The sequence below is a fragment of the Hippopotamus amphibius genome, chromosome 6 (genome assembly GCF_030028045.1).
Source record: "Hippopotamus amphibius kiboko isolate mHipAmp2 chromosome 6, mHipAmp2.hap2, whole genome shotgun sequence".
In the NCBI taxonomy this organism is placed as follows: Eukaryota; Metazoa; Chordata; class Mammalia; order Artiodactyla; family Hippopotamidae; genus Hippopotamus; species Hippopotamus amphibius.
The window spans coordinates 133794674-133812930 of NC_080191.1; the positions used below are offsets into that span (position 1 = coordinate 133794674).

The 18257-nt window shown below is 40.5% G+C and overlaps 1 protein-coding gene across 1 annotated transcript in view; it reads left to right on the forward strand.

Annotated features, from left to right (window-relative positions):
* The first annotated feature begins 501 nt into the window (after positions 1 to 501).
* MME (membrane metalloendopeptidase) overlaps positions 502 to 18257 on the forward strand; it is an 88910-nt gene continuing 71154 nt past the window's right edge. Inside the window, exons 1-3 of the mRNA XM_057740129.1 lie at positions 502 to 556; positions 4733 to 4902; positions 5600 to 5635. Coding sequence (XP_057596112.1) covers positions 4743 to 4902; positions 5600 to 5635 — 196 coding nt within the window. The 5' untranslated portion in view covers positions 502 to 556; positions 4733 to 4742. The remainder of the gene's footprint in view (positions 557 to 4732; positions 4903 to 5599; positions 5636 to 18257) is intronic.

An 18257-nucleotide genomic window follows, 5' to 3' on the forward strand; every position in this document is an offset into this window, starting at 1 on the left:
GGGGGCGGTGAGAGCGCCGAGACGCGCGGGGCGCGGAGATGTGCAAGTGGCGAAGCTGGACCCAGCGCAGGCGGGAGAAGCCGCCCAACTCCCGGCGCGGGATCTGCTGAGACGCCACGGTGAGTCTCTCTGGGTGCGGGTCCGAGGGATGCCCGGGCTCCCCGTCGCCCCCCGGCCCGGGCCGAGGCGGGCCTGGAACCTCCCCGGAGTCCGGCCTGCGCTCGGCGCCGCCGCCCGCCGCCGGGAGCCCGCGCTGCTCCGGGCGCGCCTGGGCGGACGCACGACCCACCAGCGCTCTGCCGGGCTCCACGCCGCCCGCCGGCCCCGTGCGCTCATTGGTCGGGATGTGTGGGCTCAGCAGCCTCCAACTTCTCCCGAATCCCACGGGTGAGTCCCGGGAGAGCGAGCTGACACCTGGGAGCTGGGGGAGATCGGTCCAAAGGGCGCGAGATCTCGCCCCGGGGCGGTGGGAGCCGTTGGGACGGGAGCAGAAGGGCAGAGCTGGCCGCGGGGAGTGGCTGCCTGGGAGGCGCACGGAGCAGGGTCCGCGGCTCAGGTCCGGTGCGATTAGAGCGTCCGGGACCCCTTGGCTGTGGGCGAGGGAGGCGTGCCCTGGAAAGAGGCTGCAGCTGAGGCTTGAAGAGTGAGGGACTGGGGCAGAGAGGGTGACCTGGAGGAGGGCTCTGCAAGTGATGTCAGGTCGACTCTTCAGGTTCATTTCCATAGCTCCTTGCTGCCTCTGCCTCGGAGAGTTAGGTCTGCTTACTGAGATCAGCGCTACCAAATTGCAGCGGGGCTGATTTGGGGGCTGGGAATTTGCCATTCCTCTGTAAAGACACTGTTTCTTGTTTTTGTTTTTTTAAAGGAAGGTTTGTTTTCATTTTGATTTCTGTCACATTTTCTTCTCATTTGTAACTCACTTTTCTATTTTTACTTTCCCTACCCTGAAGATCTTTTCATTATCCCACCTCTTCATCTTGCTTTAAACCTTAGTTTCCTCTTACATAATTTATGCTGATAAGGCTTAACTCTCTCGAGGGTTGGTTGGGGGGGGGGGGGGAGTTCTTTTGCAGATGAAAGTTTCCTTAATCGGTCTCAACCTATTTGTATTATTTGAACAAAAGGGTAATTGCAACGGAACTGTTCTCTTTAGCCACTTGATTGTCTACTGCTCTCCCATATATGATGCAAATGGTAATTTTATTAAACTGAAAAGTAGTACCTTGATTTGCAGTGTCAGCATTTGGAAGCTACTAGTCCCCAAACCGGCCATGAAGGCATCTAGTTTGCATTATTGCTGTGTTCCAACACTTTAAAAAAAATTGTCCGACAGTTTCTTGGACTCCGTGCTTTGTCTTTTGTTGTATAGCTACACTGCATATGGTCATAATGTGTTTGGGACTTTGTGTTCAGAATTCCATATGTCAGATCTAGGAAACACCTACAAATTAATGTCCGGGGGAACAAGGAGGTGATTTCTCTAGCATATGTGCCTCCTCAAATCTGCAGCTACCGTCTAAATATGGAACCTGTTTCTCTCTGTATTTTTTGAATTGAAGTATAGTTGATTTACAGTATTATGTTAGTTTCAGGTGTATAGCATAGTGATTCAGTATTTTTCTAGATTAGACTCCATTATAGGTGGAACCTGTTTCTCTTGCTTCCTGTGCCTCAGTTTCCATAATACAAACTGTAATTGCATAGTGTAACCTCAAGGATTTGCAGGAGTGTTAATGTACTAATGTGTTGTGAAGATGAACATTGCTTTGGTTTATAGACTTCTTTTTAACAAACCAGTTATCTTCTGGGTTCTTTGATTTGACTGTGCTAAAGTAATGTGTATGCTCAACTAGTATAAAAATTGCTGCTGTATATTGCTTTGAAGCTCACTTTATACTAAGGCAAAATAATCTTTTATTCTTTTGGAGGTGTTGTCAAACTGAAGTTTGCAGGGTTCTTGTTAGGCTGATGTCCTAATTCTCTATCCTCTCTTGTGGAAGTGTCTACTTTTTGGCTTGAACTTTCCAACATATCTCCAATTGAGGTGGAATACCTAAAGCATGTAGGTATGTTTTGGCATATCCTGCTTTATATGGGACTGCAGTGTCAACCTTATAATTTTTGTATTCTTTGGTATAATTGCCTCCTTTCCCCCCTCTCTAAAATGGGCTTGGATGTGGTTGCGTTGGACTTCCAAATATCTGAGGGATAGTAATATTTTCAAGATTCTGACCCCTGTTTTAAGAGAAAGTAGCAAATCAGCTTGAATTAACTGGAAATGAATGACAAAGTTAATTAGGAGGTTAAACTTGCCTCATTTTCTGCTTTGGTCAGTGCTGTTGAAAAGTGCTTCTTAGGAGCAAAAGACTAAAAATTTGCAGGGCAAGTACAAGAGGGGCAGATGGAGAGTTTGAAAGTAATTCAAAGATGATATTCTTTTGATTCAGGTAAAAGGACGAAACAGCGTCAGTCACTGCCCTCATTTCCCCCGTAACAATTTCTGCTCCCTTAGGTGCAGAACCATTAAGAGCCCCAACTACCTCAGAACCCCAATCTCAAAGATAAGGAGGAGAAGCCAGGGAAAAGTAACCCAGAAGGGAGACAGACCTGCCTACTAGTTTTCCTGCATGGTGGAAGCCTGGTGGCGCCAAAGAGCACCTTTAATTTAACCCCTTAGCTGCCCTGGTTCCTGGCCCTAAGTTTTACTAGAGAAACTAATAGTTGTTTCTAAGAAAGAACTAAAAAGAGAAGTGGGTCATATTATATCAGGAGAATGTTAATCTAGATTGTCTTCTGAAATACTATTAGAGCAGGGGGAGAAATACTCAGGAAACAGAAATACTCAAGCAAATGTGATTAATATTCAGATGTTCTTGAAGTCAGGCTTGAATTCATCTGGGAGAAGTGGGAAAGTTATTCTTTTAATTGTTTACCTCTCTGTATGGTGTCCAAGCGTAAGTTCATTTCCATCTTTTCTTTCCCCACCCACCTCCCCTATTAAAACTCCAAGGACTACTATCAATGCATTTCCATATCATAACCCAAGAAAGAGGCTGTGAGACTAAGCCAACATGAGTTACATAACCATTAAGACATTTTAACATTCAGGTACATTACATTTCACTTTTAATGAGCAGGCACAGTTTTCATGGTCTAATAAAATATTTTTGATAGTCTGCCCTTGGTTATAGCTTCATGCTTAGACTTTGTATCCAGAACTTTAAAGTCCAGTTGTGGCTCACTTTATTAATAACTCACTGGGGTGGTTAAATTCCTAGTTACCTGCTGGATAACCTAGGCCATACTTCAAATGTAGAATCCATTTCTACTTTATCCTGTGCCTCATTTTCTACAAAACACACTCAGAAAATTATATGTATCCAACAAAGATTTCTAACTGTAAAAGCATCTCTTAGCAGTCACTTCATCTAGGAACTAAATTATATGCTTAATTTGCCTTAAGCTATAAACAGCTAATCTGTTAGTTTATGATGCTCTTTTCTACAGTCAGGCAGAAAAATTGAAGTTGTCTATTCTAAGCTTTGGTGAATGGCTGATAAAGAGTCACTAGGCCTTTAAAAGAAACATAATGAAATCTAATATTTAGGCTTATATCCCCTTAATTTTACCCCCTAGACTTCTGCAATAAGGTTTAAAGTAGCTATCATTGTATGATGATACAATTTGCTTTCAAAATGTGTTCTTTGTAATTGTGTTCTTTGAAATGTGTTCATTGTAAATGTGTTCTTAGTTATGTGGCTTTGGGCAAGTTACCTGGCTTTTCTGTGTCCCACTTTCCTAAGGTATAGAATTGGAATATTCAAATCTGCCTTACAAAGATTCAATGAATTAGTATGTGCAAAGCACTAAGAACTGTGAGTGACACATGGGAAGTACTCAATAAATGTCAGCTATTATTAGTAGAAGTATTAATATTATTAATTTAAAAACAAGTTAAGTATCTTAATTGTTATCCTGACCTCCAAGGTTGAATTTTTTTAATCATATTTTTTCTTCAGTTGCACAAAGGAACAGTGATTATGGTTAGTATCTTTCATCCCAGGTTGTAAACCATGACTTTTGGTCCAGTGAGTGACCATTTTCAAAATGCTGTCCAACCAGTTAATAGATACCCATATTAGCAGTCGTTGTAATTTTGAACTGTAAAAATAAAAGGTGTTTTTAAGATTGAAAAAAAAAAACTACCAAAAGTTCCTTTTTGTTTTTGTCTGTATTCATATTTCAAGTGATTGCTTAGTCAAAACTTCTAAGTATTAGTCATTGATTTCTAAGCTTGTAAAGGAAGCCAGTGGAGCAAGATATAAAATTCACCTTTGATGTTGTCCAAAGTTCAGAAAGATGAGTTTAAAACTTTCCTTAATGATGGTACAGCAGTTATTTGCTTATGAACTGCTGTAGGAACCCTACATGAGTATTTAACTGAGCTTCCTTGTCTAATTTTGCTTGGATCTTCAGTGATATGTCAAAAAAAAAAAAAAAATGCAAAAGACTGTGACCAGGATCTATTTGATTTATGTGACTTTATACTTTCTGCTTTCAGAATCAAAATTTTGACTTTCAGCAAAAAAACATTTGTTTCTAATTTAAAACGAGTTAACCTTTTATTTTTATTCAGCCACATTAAGCATTTAGAAAACTGTAAAAAGATCTCTTTTTATCTATTTATTATTTTGTTATTAGTTTTAAAAAATTAAAAAATAATTTTTTGCAGATTTTAGGTAATGGGCAAATCTGAAAGTCAGATGGATATAACTGATATCAACACTCCAAAGCCAAAGAAGAAACAGCGATGGACCCCCCTGGAGATCAGTCTCTCTGTCCTTGTCCTGCTCCTTACTGTCATTGCAGTGACAATGATAGCTCTCTATGCGACCTATGATGGTAGGTTACTCCCACATCTGTGCCCATAAACATACAGAAGAGAGTGAAATCTTCATCTCAGGCTTTTCCCATCTAGTAAACAGTGTTAAGGAAAGAGACACTTAAAGATGGTGATATAAAGATTCATTTATAGAATGTAACATCAATACACCAAAACAACTTTGACTAAAGTACAATGTCTTTTATGCTTGAGCTAAGTTATTAATTGCCAAGAATATTTAGTGCACTCATATTTATTTTATGAAGATTCTAATGTAAAATTTTACTTGTGGAAAGTATTCACAATTTTATGGCCAACTTCAAATTAGTCAACTTTTGCTGTGTCACTGAAATTCTAAACGGCTTTGCAAGAATTTAAGAGGTCTAATTCGAGGCTTAGAAGTTTTTCACAACAAGAATTAGAAAAGATTGGCTCATTAATGGGAAAAAAAAATGATTACCAGACTAAAACAACTGATGTTTCAATTTAACAGACCTAGAGCTTAGTGGGCAGAGATAATATAAGAAATAAATTTTTTTCTTCATTTAAAAATTTTTTAATTTAGGATTTGCTACTTTATTCCTTTATATTTTCTTCTAACTGCTGTCGATGGTTAGGAATTGATTATTTAACTGGCCATTTATAAACGGACAAAAGCTAGGGAGAAATGAGAAGATGCGTATTGCAGATATTTATGCATATATTCTCTTTTTCTAGATGGTATTTGCAAGTCAGCAGACTGCATAAAATCAGGTAAGAAGATGATTTTTAAATTTGATAGTTTTACAATTAATGTATAGGATTTAAAAATCAAATGCTAATAGATCTCTATATTTGGTGGTGTATATTTTTGTCATAGATCACTAATTTATAGTCAAAGAAAATCAAAATATACTTAAGTAGTAGATTTGTTAATTTATTCATTCTAAAAAAGAATTCACTATTTTCAATCCCAGAGTATGTGACAGGATAGAGATGGAGAACTATATCTCTAGCTTTATGGAGCTTGCCATGTAATTGGGGAAAGAAAATCAGCACATTGAAATGGCATGCATCATATCATTCAATGTTTAATTTCTTGATGCAGATCATTAGAGGGGTAAGAATGAAAAAGGGAGTGACATATAGCCCTGTAAAGCAAGGTGTAGAAGTTAAGATTTGGGAGGGGTCTTGAAACAGGGCTAGGATTTGGAAGTGGAGGTACAGAAGAGGGAATTTCAAACTAGGGGAAAGAACAGGAATAAATCATAGAGAGAAGCAGTGAAAATGTAGGTTTGATAGATAAGGACATGTTACGGAGACCTTTGAAAATTCATGTTTAGCCTTGATTTTGTAGCAAAAGAAAGAAGGATATTTTCTAGAATAGGCCACTCGCAAAGGCAAAAGTTGGAAGATGATTCTGGGAATACTAGGCTGGTGGACTGAATGAGACGCTAGGAAGGGTGGGCAGGTAGGCTCTGCTTCTCTAACCCAGGTGTGAGCTGAGGAGGGCTGCCTGTGGTGGGATGAAGAGCCGTGAGACAATGTGAAGGGACAATTGGATGGCTCAATAGTACTGGCTTGCTAAATAAAGTATACGAATAATTGAAAATGATACCAAGTTTGAAACCTCAAGGGACTCAAAAGACTGTGACAGCTCACACAGAAATAGTGAAGTTAGGAGGTAAGTTTGTTTTAGGGAGAGATTGATTAATGTGGATTTAGACCTGTTGGGTCTAAGTCAGGAGTAATATCCAAGTGGAGATAGACAGCAAGAAAGTAGAGATGGAGTGGATTTAGGATCTGTCAACCAAGGGGTGATAGCTGAAACCTTGGGAATATTTGAGTTCCTAAAAGAAGAAGAGGTTATAAGGGCTGAACTTAAGAGGATATCAAGAATCAGAGTAGAAGGAAAAGAAAAGTCAGAGAAGGAAACAGAGAAGTGTATGAAGCTATGCAAGTCACATAATTAGAGTGTGGTGAAAAAAAATAAGAACATTTGACAAGGAGAAGAAAGGTGGCCGCAGGGCACAGCACCTTGGATATGAACACGATGTTTATGCCCTTTGACAAGAGACTCTAAACTTCCTTTCTAATGTCTAAATTTCTTCCAAGAAACAATCTGTCCTGAGTGATTTTTAACCATTTTCTGTTGGATTGTTTTATCTGGGTTTTTGTTATTTACTGACCTTTGCAAAATAATGATGGGACAATATTGTGGGATTCTAGGTTCTAGTCTAATGTCCTGAGTATGTATGTGCTCTTTGTTTTTCTGTATTGCTTTTTGCCTTGTTTTTCCCCACTGGATCTCAAGGGCATTGGCCATATGTACACTCTGGGACATAATGTGGGTAGCTTGAAGGAGACCTGATTGGGATATCAGCCATTTGCTCCTCAGCGTAATAACATGCACTTCCCCATCCAAGGGGCTTCCCAGAAACAAAAGAAGTTTCTTTATTCCTCAGGGGAATAGCTGCACAGGTGCCTTGGCTGGGAGATGTCCAGGGTCTCTGTGCCAGAGTTGGTGTGTGCCCAAATTGTCAAAGTTACCATTTGCTCCCTCCCTAAATCCTATCCCTCCATTCTCTCTACCAGCTGCCCTTTATACGCTCATGCTATTCTGTTTTGAGAAACTCCCACTTATGTGTTGACCTCTAATTATTTCTCCATCCTCATTACACTTGACCCATCTGTTAAATCCCTTAATCGGTGGGTTCCCTGAGGCACTCTGTTTTTCTCCTGCTCCCTCTTCTTTCTTTCTTTTTTCTTGTATTTTATTTTTGAAGAAACTAGATCCTTTGGCTAGGTAGGCATATCTTTGTAAATCCTACAGGTGATTGTACCCCAGAGATCTGAGCAGGTCCCTTTAGTGATACCCATCCAACGAGCAATGTGACATTTGGGATCCGGAATCTTACAATGTGACTTAATGTTTTAGGGGTATGGCTTTGACTTTTTTTTTTTTTTTATAGTGGTTGGCAAGGCTTAACTCATTAAAATGTATTTAAACTGCATCCTTTAAATGTAGCTTAGAAATCATACCAAATGTAAAAAACACCTCACAGCACTGTATCTTGGCAGAGAAATGTATACAATAGAAATAGCTTCAGTGGTAAACAAGGTTGCTGAATAGCTGTGTGTTTTTCTTCATTCTGCTCTATTGGTTCACAAGCTGTTAGAATACTTTCATAGTCGTAGTTATTATTCCTCCCTGGGGGGAAAATGACGAAACTCACCCTTATGGATAGAATTTTCACACCATACACACACACACACACACACACATACACACACACACACACCCCACAGTCCTCTACTGGTTAGAAAATATTTTCTGCCACAGAAAACACAGCTATTGCTTTTAGAAGTTGCTGCAGATTAAGAAAACTCTAGGGGAAATCTTGGACAGAAAAAGAAAAGGGAGAGAGTGAAAGTGAAGTGGATGGAAAAGAAAAGAAAGATGGAAAAAAAGATGTTGAAAAAAATATAAAGTCTCCTACCAGAAATTCTATAGATTACTTTAAAAGATTTGGAGAATTCAAACCCGAGTGTGGAAATTGTTCAGAATTGGAAAAGTTAGGTATTAATACCCAAGGTGCTTATTTTAAGTGAAAATTGGTCTTAGCTTAAATCTTTCTCCCCATGGAAGGGTGCGTCATGGCAAGTGTACTTCTTTCTTTGATCTTTTGAAGTCAAGGGATGGAGGTCAAGTCACACCAAGGCAAAAATAAAATATTGCAGAAGGCTGTGGATCATCTTCAAATTTGTCCGGTGTTAGGTCCTTTAAATCTGAGCCTCGAATAAATTTAAATATTTATAATGTACATAAAATGATGTTTATAATACATACTTTAAATTAAGTTGCCTGTATAAAAATTGTATCACTATGAAAGATTATACCAGATCTAAAATGAAACAAACACTACTTAACAAATAACACGTTAAAGCAGTGTTCAAAACCCTACGATTAAAGTATGAGTAATGTTATTCATCTTTTATTTACCATATAAGATTGTCAAAAACATGGAGTTATAGAGCTTGAATGTGATTTCTCAAATATCTCTGTGTAAAACTAAATCCTGAAACTGGCTTCCATTTCATTGCAAACTTACTAAGATTTCAAGAAATCATATACTTTAAATCAGGATTTCTCAGCTTCATCGCTGTTGACATTTTGGGCTGGATAATTCTTTGTTGTGGGGAGGAGGCTGTCCTGTGCATGGTAGGATGTTTAACAGCATCCCTGGCCTCTACCCACTAGGTGACTAGTAGCACCCTCTCCCAGTTGTGACAACCAAAAAATGTCTCCTTGGGGCAGCAGAATCATCTCCATTTGGGTACCACTGGCTTAAATAATCTCAAGAGATCATCTAATGCTCTTCCCTCTGTGGAAGGCAGAGTAATGCCTCCCTAAAAATGTCCACTTCCTATCCCTGGATCCTATGAGTATGTTACCTTATACAGCAAAGGGTACTTTGCAAATGTGATTATTTAGTTAAGGATATTGGGGAGATTATCCTGAATTATCTGGATGGTCTTATGTGATCACAAGGATTCTTATAAGAGAAGGGAACAGGAGGGTTAGAATCAGAGAGGAGGATGTAACAACAGAAGCAAAGGAAGCCAAGTTTGGAGTAACACAGCCAGGGACTGTGTGCAGCCTCTAGAAGCTGAAAAGGGAAAGGAGTGGTTCTTCCCTAGAGCATCCAGAAGGAATGCAGCCCTGTTGACCTCCAGAGCCATAAGATAATAAATTTGTGTTGTTTTAAGTCACTGTGTTTTCAGCAATTTGTTGTAGCAGCAATAGGGAACTAATAATACAGCCTTCTATCGTTCTTTTATTAGGGGGCTGTCTTGAAGAGTTAAACATGCATCACACAGTGTTTCTTGCTAAACTAGTGTTTTATTACTAAATTGAGGTAGGTAACATACAATGATAAGGAAGAAATGTTAAATAGATTAATAGAGGGGTATAACAATACAAGAGAATAATAATAGAATATAATAAAGTAAAGATAGGAGATAAGATAGAATAATAATAGCTAACACTTGCTAAATGTTTATGTGTCTGACATTATTGTAAGCAGTTTACATTTGATCCTCATAATGACCTTGTGAGGTAGGTACCATTACACATTCTTTTTACAGATGAACAAACTTGAGCTGGGATTGCACTCCAGGCAGCCTGGCTCCAGAGCCTGTATTCACGACCACTTCTCCATGTTGCCTCAGAGGAGACCAGGAGTCTATCAGACTTTTAATACTCTATGCCTGTACGTATAGTATGTGAGCGCAGGTTGCCTACCCTCATGCTAGAGCTTGGAATTAAAGGACATAAGATGACTCTCAGAGGGTTGAAATAATTAAATCCAGACTGAGGAGGAGAATGAATATCTCTTTGACCAAGAAACAAGCTACTTTACTGAGAACAGTGAGCAGCTTTATCGGTGACTTTAGTACATCAAACACAATGTGGAATTGAGGGGCTTAAAGAAGCAAACATTAGCAGTGTAGTCTTAAAGTCTCCAGGGGATAGAGAAACCAAGTTAAGATACATGAGCAATAAAATTCTCAAGAGAGAGCAAGACTATCTGTACAGTTGTGCAGGTTGTACACTGCACAATTGCAGCAGCCCTGAGGGACAGGTTTGTGGAGCATCGGGACCTGGATGAAACCTCTCAGAACTATCCATTTCCTTTAATTCTCTACTCAATCAAGCAAACTTTTGATGAGTATTTAAATATTAATATAAGGAAAGGAGGCATTGTGTTCACTTGAAAGATATGTTCAGCTTAGTGAGATAATGCATCCATATTCTGATTCTTTTTTTTAAAGATTTATTATTTATTTATTTTTGGCTGCATTGGCTCTTTGCTGCTGCACGCGGGCTTTCTCTAGTGGCGAGTGGGGGCAGTCTTTGTTGCCGTGCTTGGGCTTCTCATTGCTGTGGCTTCTCTTGTTGCGGAGCACGGGTTCTAGGCATGTGGGCTTCAGTAGTTGTGGCTCACGGGCTCTAGAGCACAGCCTCAGTAGTTGTGGTGCACGGGATTAGTTGCTCCACAGCACGTGGAATCTTCCTGGACCAGGGCTTGAACCCTTGTCTCCTACATTAGCAGGCAGATTCTTAACCACTGCGCCGCCAGGGAAGTCCCATAGTCTGATTTATAATCACTTTTGTGTGGCTTGAGCTTTAACCCTTGAAGTAAATGAACTTTCCAAATATCTGATCATTCCTGCAAGGGCCAGATCCTGGTAGTGCCCTAAGTGAAGTATCTTGTTACCAAACGGCCTTCTCCTGGCAGCAACAGGGAATCTCTGCGTTGCTGTGGGCCACGGTCCCTCCTTTCTTGCCTGTTAACACCCCAGAAGCCTCCACAAAGAAAAGTGACACAACTCAATGAGTACAGGAAAGACTGCAGACTGACTCTCGCGGGCTGCCAGCCATACAACAGCCTTTCAAAGTGGGAGATGAGGCCATTTCATTATGTAATTAAGCTTGAAAAAAATTCTTCAGGCAATAACGACACAGCAGGTATCTTAGTGGAAAGACTGCTGAAGCACACCTGTGTTAATTTAAATGTGACATGTGGCAATTTACTTTGGGCGGCTTCCCTGACACCATTCTCCTGACAATTACGTAGCAATATTTGCTTCAAAAGTTCTCCAGTCAAAATTAGCATCTGTCAATCACATCCTTTCCAAGAAAGGGAGCCAATTACGTGATAAATACACACACATATATAATTTTTTTTTAACCTTCTAGGTAAATTTTAAGCAGTAGTGCACCATCTATTTTTAGTGCAAGGTCAAGGTATTAAAAACATAGATAAGTTGGATTAAGTGGTTAAAGGGAAAGACAATTAACAATGCCCGATAAGCTTATTTGGAATCTTAAGGTTTATTTTACATCTGGAAACGTTACCTGTGTGTAAAGGAGTAGATATAAACTCTGTGCTTAGGTGGGGTGAGGACCCCTGCTTTATATTCAGTATTGTAGAGTGAGAAGTGCGGGAAGACCCCTCTTGTAAGTATGGGAAGGGTCTTGCTTTGTCCTGCTCACCAAAATCCATGGTGTAGCAAGGTGCTTCCCAATAAGCCTTTGACATAATATGAAGCTCCAGTTTATAATATTGATAGATTTTTTTAAAGGGAAATTGAAAAATAGTTAAAATGATTATAAGGGGAAAAGTACACAAGCCCTTGAATCTTTAAAAATTCTCTGAGATCATTCAGAACAGGAAATTCTGGGGTTGTGTGTGGGGGGGTGGTGGTTAGTTTTGATCTGATTTCTGACTGACTACAAACTGAAATAAATTCTCTTTGCAAAACACCCTCACCCTATACCCATTAGAAGGGCTATAATAAAAAAGATAGTCAATACCAAGTGTTGGTGAGGATGTGGGAATTAGAACCATCATGTGTAGCTGGTGGAAATGTAAAATGTTTCAATACATCCCAATACGATATATAAAAACCATTTTGGAAAATATTTGGCAGTTTATATGGAAAGTTAAACATACACTTTCCATACGACCCAGCAATTTCACTTCTAGGTATTTACCTAAGAAAAATGAAAATATATGTCTTCAAGAGGATTTCATGTGATTTTTAAATTACAGCATTATTCATAGAGGCCAAAACATGGAAACAACCCAAATACCCCTCAACGGGGGAATAAACAAAATATGGTATGGCTATAAACAGGAATACTACACAACAGCAAAAAGGAACAAACTATGATACATGCAACAATAAGGAACTTTGAAAACATTATACTAAGTGAAATAACTCAGACAATAATAAAGCCTACATATTATATAATTTCATTTATACCAATTTACAGAAAAGGCAAAACTATAGAGGCAGAAAGTAGAATAGCTATTGCCTAGGGACTGGGAGTGGAGCAGAGATACCTGCAAATGGGCACCAGGAAACCTTTTCGGGTGATAGAATTTTTCTAAATTGGACTGTGGTGATCATTGCGCAACTGTATAAATATATTAAAAGTCATTGGGTGAATTTTATGGAATGCCAATAAAAAGCAACAAAATCACACTTGTCCCTTTTTCCCATCTCTCCAGTGTCCATTTATAAGTATTTATCTTCTGTTTTGATCTTATGCTTGTTGTTATTAAATGTTGAGTCCATGGATTCCCATTTCCACAATTCAAAGTGGTTATGTGTATTCAATGCCTACCGAATCACTAAATAACTTAAGTTTCTCAGTTCGGGTGAGTACCTATTATTTGACTTTATTAGTGTTATATTGATGAAAAGTCTATGGTAATAGTAAATCAACTAGGAAGTTAAAATTATTTTGGAAGTAGACATTGGAAGCATTGTTTGCATGTGCAGGAGCTGCATGGCGAGAGGAAGTCAGATACGGGTTATGGTAGGGCCAGGTGCCCCAGCCCTCTCTTAAGCAAAGGCAGAATCCTGGGTCTACCACAGTGGTTACTGGGGATAATCATGCTTCTGGGAAAAGGTGTTGGTTTTTCATAAAGGTTCTTGGAAATGTTTCCCTTTTCACCTTGACTGCCAGTATGTCAAGAGATTTGTTCTTAACCTATAATTATAGGACCTTTCTGTATACATTTGATTCATTGGCATTATTCCTGCCCTCCTCTTTCTTTCACAGCTAATGTATTTGATTTGATTTTATGTATCCCTGTAAGGCCACTTTCAATTCTTTTCTGAACGACATAGGTTAATAATTGGATGACTAGAATATAGATAAATTCCAGCAATAGATATGTGCAGGAGAAAGGCTATTAAATAGTAAAGTTTATTTCAGAGAGATGCAAGTGTTTTGAGTAATTAAGGCACAATCTTTTGAAAGATTATGGCTTCTTTTTTTAACTAAGCCAACAGCATGGAAGAACTAACATGTAAGTTTGGGCCACATCCTGTGTTGCTAGTTTGTGATCTTAATTAAGTCAGTTTAGCTCTCTGCATTTCATTTTCCTTATCTACAAAATTAAAATTAAAAGTGTCTTATTTTACAGAGAAACAGCAAAGATTAATGACAGCCTATTTCATCTTACGCATCCTTCAAGGAGATGCACCACAGGTATAATGCACAGATACAGCCCATTTAACGTGTTCTTTCATGAAAGTTACAGATGTGCTATTTAAAGCTGTCTATTGAGGGGAAAAAAAGCTATTTACTGAGAATCAGAAGGCAGTCAATATATTTTTAAAGTGGAAGGTGTAGCCAAAAAGAAAGAGGGTAGGGGGTGAAGGGAAAGAGAGAGAGAAGTACGTTTTAGATAGTCTCAGGTAAAAACGTGTCCTCTCTTATCAACACTTCTCTTGACTACTGTGCTCTGTCTTAGCACAGGGAGTGACAGTTCAGTCTGTGAATCAGGTAAAATGAACACAATCAGAAATGGGCACTTGGATCCATGTTTCCTGTAAAGCAAAACTCTTTTTCCTTTTTTTTCTTTTTGTAAAGCCAGTCAGGCACATCTTGATTTGAACACATAGCTATTCTGTGCTCACCCTTGCAGACATTCACTATTAGCCCTTCCCTCCCCAGCAATTAAGCCCTAACAGTAAATAAGCCAGAGGCCTACAGTAAGAGAAGAGTAACTAGATTCTTGTTATTCAAAGCCTGGTCCATGAACCTCCTCCCCTCTCTGTCCCCCATCAGCATCAGCTGGGAACTTGCAAAAATGCAAATTCTCAGGCCCCGCCTCAGACCTGTTGATTCTGTAGCTGCGATTTTGGTCAAGTCCGCAGGAGAGGAGAGTCCACAGTAAAGTCTGAGAAGCACTGAAGAATCTGATTCTCAACCATGGCTGCTTATTAGGATAATTGGGGAAGCTTTTAAAATATACCCGTGCCAGACCTGCCTCCTCTCTGCCATGCAGAGTTCCAGTTCCTTCAGCGGAGTGGTCTCTGCTAAGTGTTAGGGGGAAAGGAATTTAAGTGAATAAATTGACATTAAGGTATGTAGGAATTCCCTGGATGTTTGCATTTTTAAAAGAAGATACATTAACCAACTGATTGCTTTAACAGGTGCAATTTCAGACTGTGCTACTCAGTAAAAACTAAGTCAGAGCGGAGGGACACTGGGCCTGTTTTCCTACTACCACTGGAGAAGCTGAACCTGGACTGTGCTCCTGAATTTCCCGAGTAGAATACTGGCACAGATGTTTCCATAGAGACTTCAGAACAATGTATTTTCTCATCCATTCATGGATTCATTCGTTTATTTATATTTCCCCAAAACACTAATTGAGCACCTTCTAAACTCTGAACACTTTACAAGACACTGGGACTATGAACTAAGATATACCCTGCCCTCAGGAAGGTGATCATCTGGTCAGCATGACAGATGGATAAACAAAATTACCATACCGTGTTTTGGGTAAGTGCTAGGGCAGAAAGAAGCCGAGTGTGCTGCAGGCACGCTGAGAACAGGGCACCTAAACCACATCAGTCATTATAGATTGGCAGCTAGAGTGATTGTCACGGGGCCAGGAAAGCATTTGCAAGAGAAAACGTGGCCTGCAGGTTCAGAAAAGCCAGGCAGAGGTTGCCAGGCCGGTGGAGCAGAGGGCAGCCTGTGCGCAGGCTGGGGGCAAGATGCCTGGGGAGGCTGGGTGAGGATCGGAGCTGCAAGTGGTTCACGATGGCTGGAGTGTAATGCGGGATGCACTGGGTTATAATTCCTCACCAAGTCTGCAGAAAATGAATAAACATGTTATGGGGAGCATCTAAAGGGCTTTAAGCAGAGGTGGCGCACGGTCAAGCTTGCCGGCTAGCTAGTGCAGACCTGGTGAAGTAGAGGCAAAGATTTACCTATGCAAGGGAATACTATTTCCGTGTCCCAGGTGTGAGGGAGAACTTAACAAGGTTGAAGAACTGGAAGAATGGCTATAGGGCTGAGTCCTAGAGGGCATGTATGTGGATGTGAGAGTGGGCCTGAGAAGGGTATTTGAGCGTTGGCACAAGAGACAGGCAGGAAATGGATCTTGTAGTCCGTGGTAAAGTGTTTGAAACTTCTACTAATAGCGATGTGAAGTTACAGAAGGAAGGGTTTTCAATGAAATATGACTTGATCAGAATTGTTGAGAAGGATCACTGACTGTAACTGAGGAATGACTGTGGGCAGTGAATAAGGCTGCTGCCCTCTTAACCTGGATGAGAGCTAATGGTTGCCTGGATTTGATGGTAACAGGGTAGAGGGAATAGATGGATTTGAGAAATATTTAGCAGGTAGAATTTATAAGGCATAGTGTTTGTGTAAATATGTGAGGTTGTGAGAAAGAAGTGAGTAAAATGTAACTCAAGTTTCTGGCTTGAGAAGCGGGTGGTACGTGTTGCCAGTCACTGAGCCAGGGAACACAGAGGAAGAGCGGGTTGGGTAATAGACGGGGGCCAACGCAGCAAAAAGTTCCCTTTGAGACTGTGTAGATTTGAGATACCGGTGAGTCTTCTGTGTGGCGAAGTTCAGGGAAGTCAAAAGTGGAGATAAGGATTCAGGAGTCATCAGTGGAGGGAAAGTGGCGAAGAATTCCCCAGAAGGAAATGGAGATGTTTAGAAAGAAACTGAAGAGGAGTTGCCAGGGAGGTAGAAGTAAAATCAGTAAAGTGCAAAATCACTGAAGCAAAAGTTAGAGAGAATGTTAAAATCAGAGTCTGATCATTGGAGTTAAATGCAGCTGAGAGGGTGAGTAAGACAAGAAATGAAAGCAGAAAGGAAGAGGTTGAAGATTCCTTTGGAAGGTTGGAAAATGGATGGATCTTGTTCCTGAGGATGTAAGAGAGGATATACCCAGAGAAAAGATGGCAGGACCACTCTTAAACAGAGGAGGACCCCCTCTTCCTCTCTTACCAGAGGGAAAGCAGCAATGATGGTGTGAATGCAGGTATGGTTAGAGGCTGGGACGGATGGGAAGCCGTGTGACTCATCATCCAGTTACTTCAGTTTTCCCTGTGTAAGAGGAAGTAAGGGTACTGAAGGCTGGAAATCGCCAGCGTACAGAGTGGGAGGGAAGGCTAACCAGGACCACGTAGAAAGGCTGTGCACAGAATTGATGGCCCTGTTGAACTTGAAGACCATAATTTGAAATGGCAGTAAACCCCAGGCAGTTATGGGGTTTTCCCAGCATCGCAGATAATATCTTCCACAGACACTGAGCACTGTTCTAGCTGCTGCAGATGCAGAAGTGAACAACACAAGGTCCCTGCTCATAAGGAGCTTGCAATAAAAAAGTCAATCAATAAATCTCTAAGAAACATTCTTAAATGTCTTAGCCTAGAGTTGGAAGGGAAAAGGTAGACGGCTAGGAAGATTCAGGATAGGCTTATTTGCAGGGGCAAGGGAATGAAATACTTTGCTGAGATGATGGTTTATATGGTGGCACCACAGGAGGCAGGCTGGATAGAAGGTAAAAGAAAGCCAAAGGAAGAACAGAGAGGGCATGAAGTGAGAACTCTCAGTAAAGTAGAAGAGCAGGTGCAGAGGGAATAAAGAAATGAAAAAACGTCTAAGAATGGGAAGGCCAAAGTGTAGGTTACTCAAGTCAGGGATTTCAACGGTAGAACTGTTCTGGGTGATAACATCAGGATGTTACCATGAAAGTGCATGCATGTACAGATGTGGAATGGAGGTGAAGGTCAGGAGAGTTTATAAGGTTAAGAAATTCTTAAGCCAGAGAGTAGCAGAGATTGTCCACGTAGTCCCTGATGTTACCTGGGCAGATGGTAGAATGTTTGTGGAAGGGAAGACTGTGAATGAGGTGTCAAGAGTCTTTAATAAACAAAGATGAAGGTCTAGGAAGTCAGGAGATGACAGAGATAAAGTAGATGAGGTGGGTGGGGATGGTCAGCTGGCAGACGCCTAAGTACACGCAGTGGAGAGGAATGATTTGGGGGCTGCGTAGAGTGATAGAAGAAGGCTGGTTTTGTTTTTCAGTGTGTGGAGTGCTGGGGGAGAGACAGCTTCAGTGGAACAGGTTTCCTTTAAATCAGAGAGCTGGAGGGAGCATCCTGTGAGTAGGCTTAGGGCTTAATAAATCATGCCTTCTTGCCCAAGAGGATTCTAGAAATATTCATCTAATCCTGTTTCCTCACACAACCCAAAGCCCTTTCTTTCCTTTTCTAGAGGGAGGTTGGCAGGAGATACCCTTCGGAATGGAGGTAAATGTTTGCTGACAAGAGTCAGATTCTAGAATCATAGCATGTGCCACCTGATCTAGAAATGGGTCCACACAGGTTAGGGTTTTCAATTTCTTTGTTGTCATATGTGATTATTATCACTCCAGTGGGTCAACCGCAGCTGGTAAGAGGAGACGCTGGAGGGCCACCTGTCTGGCATGTTGTGCAGAAACTCCATTTGATGGAATTAGGATTACTCATGCATTCATTTTTATTTATTTTTTTCACC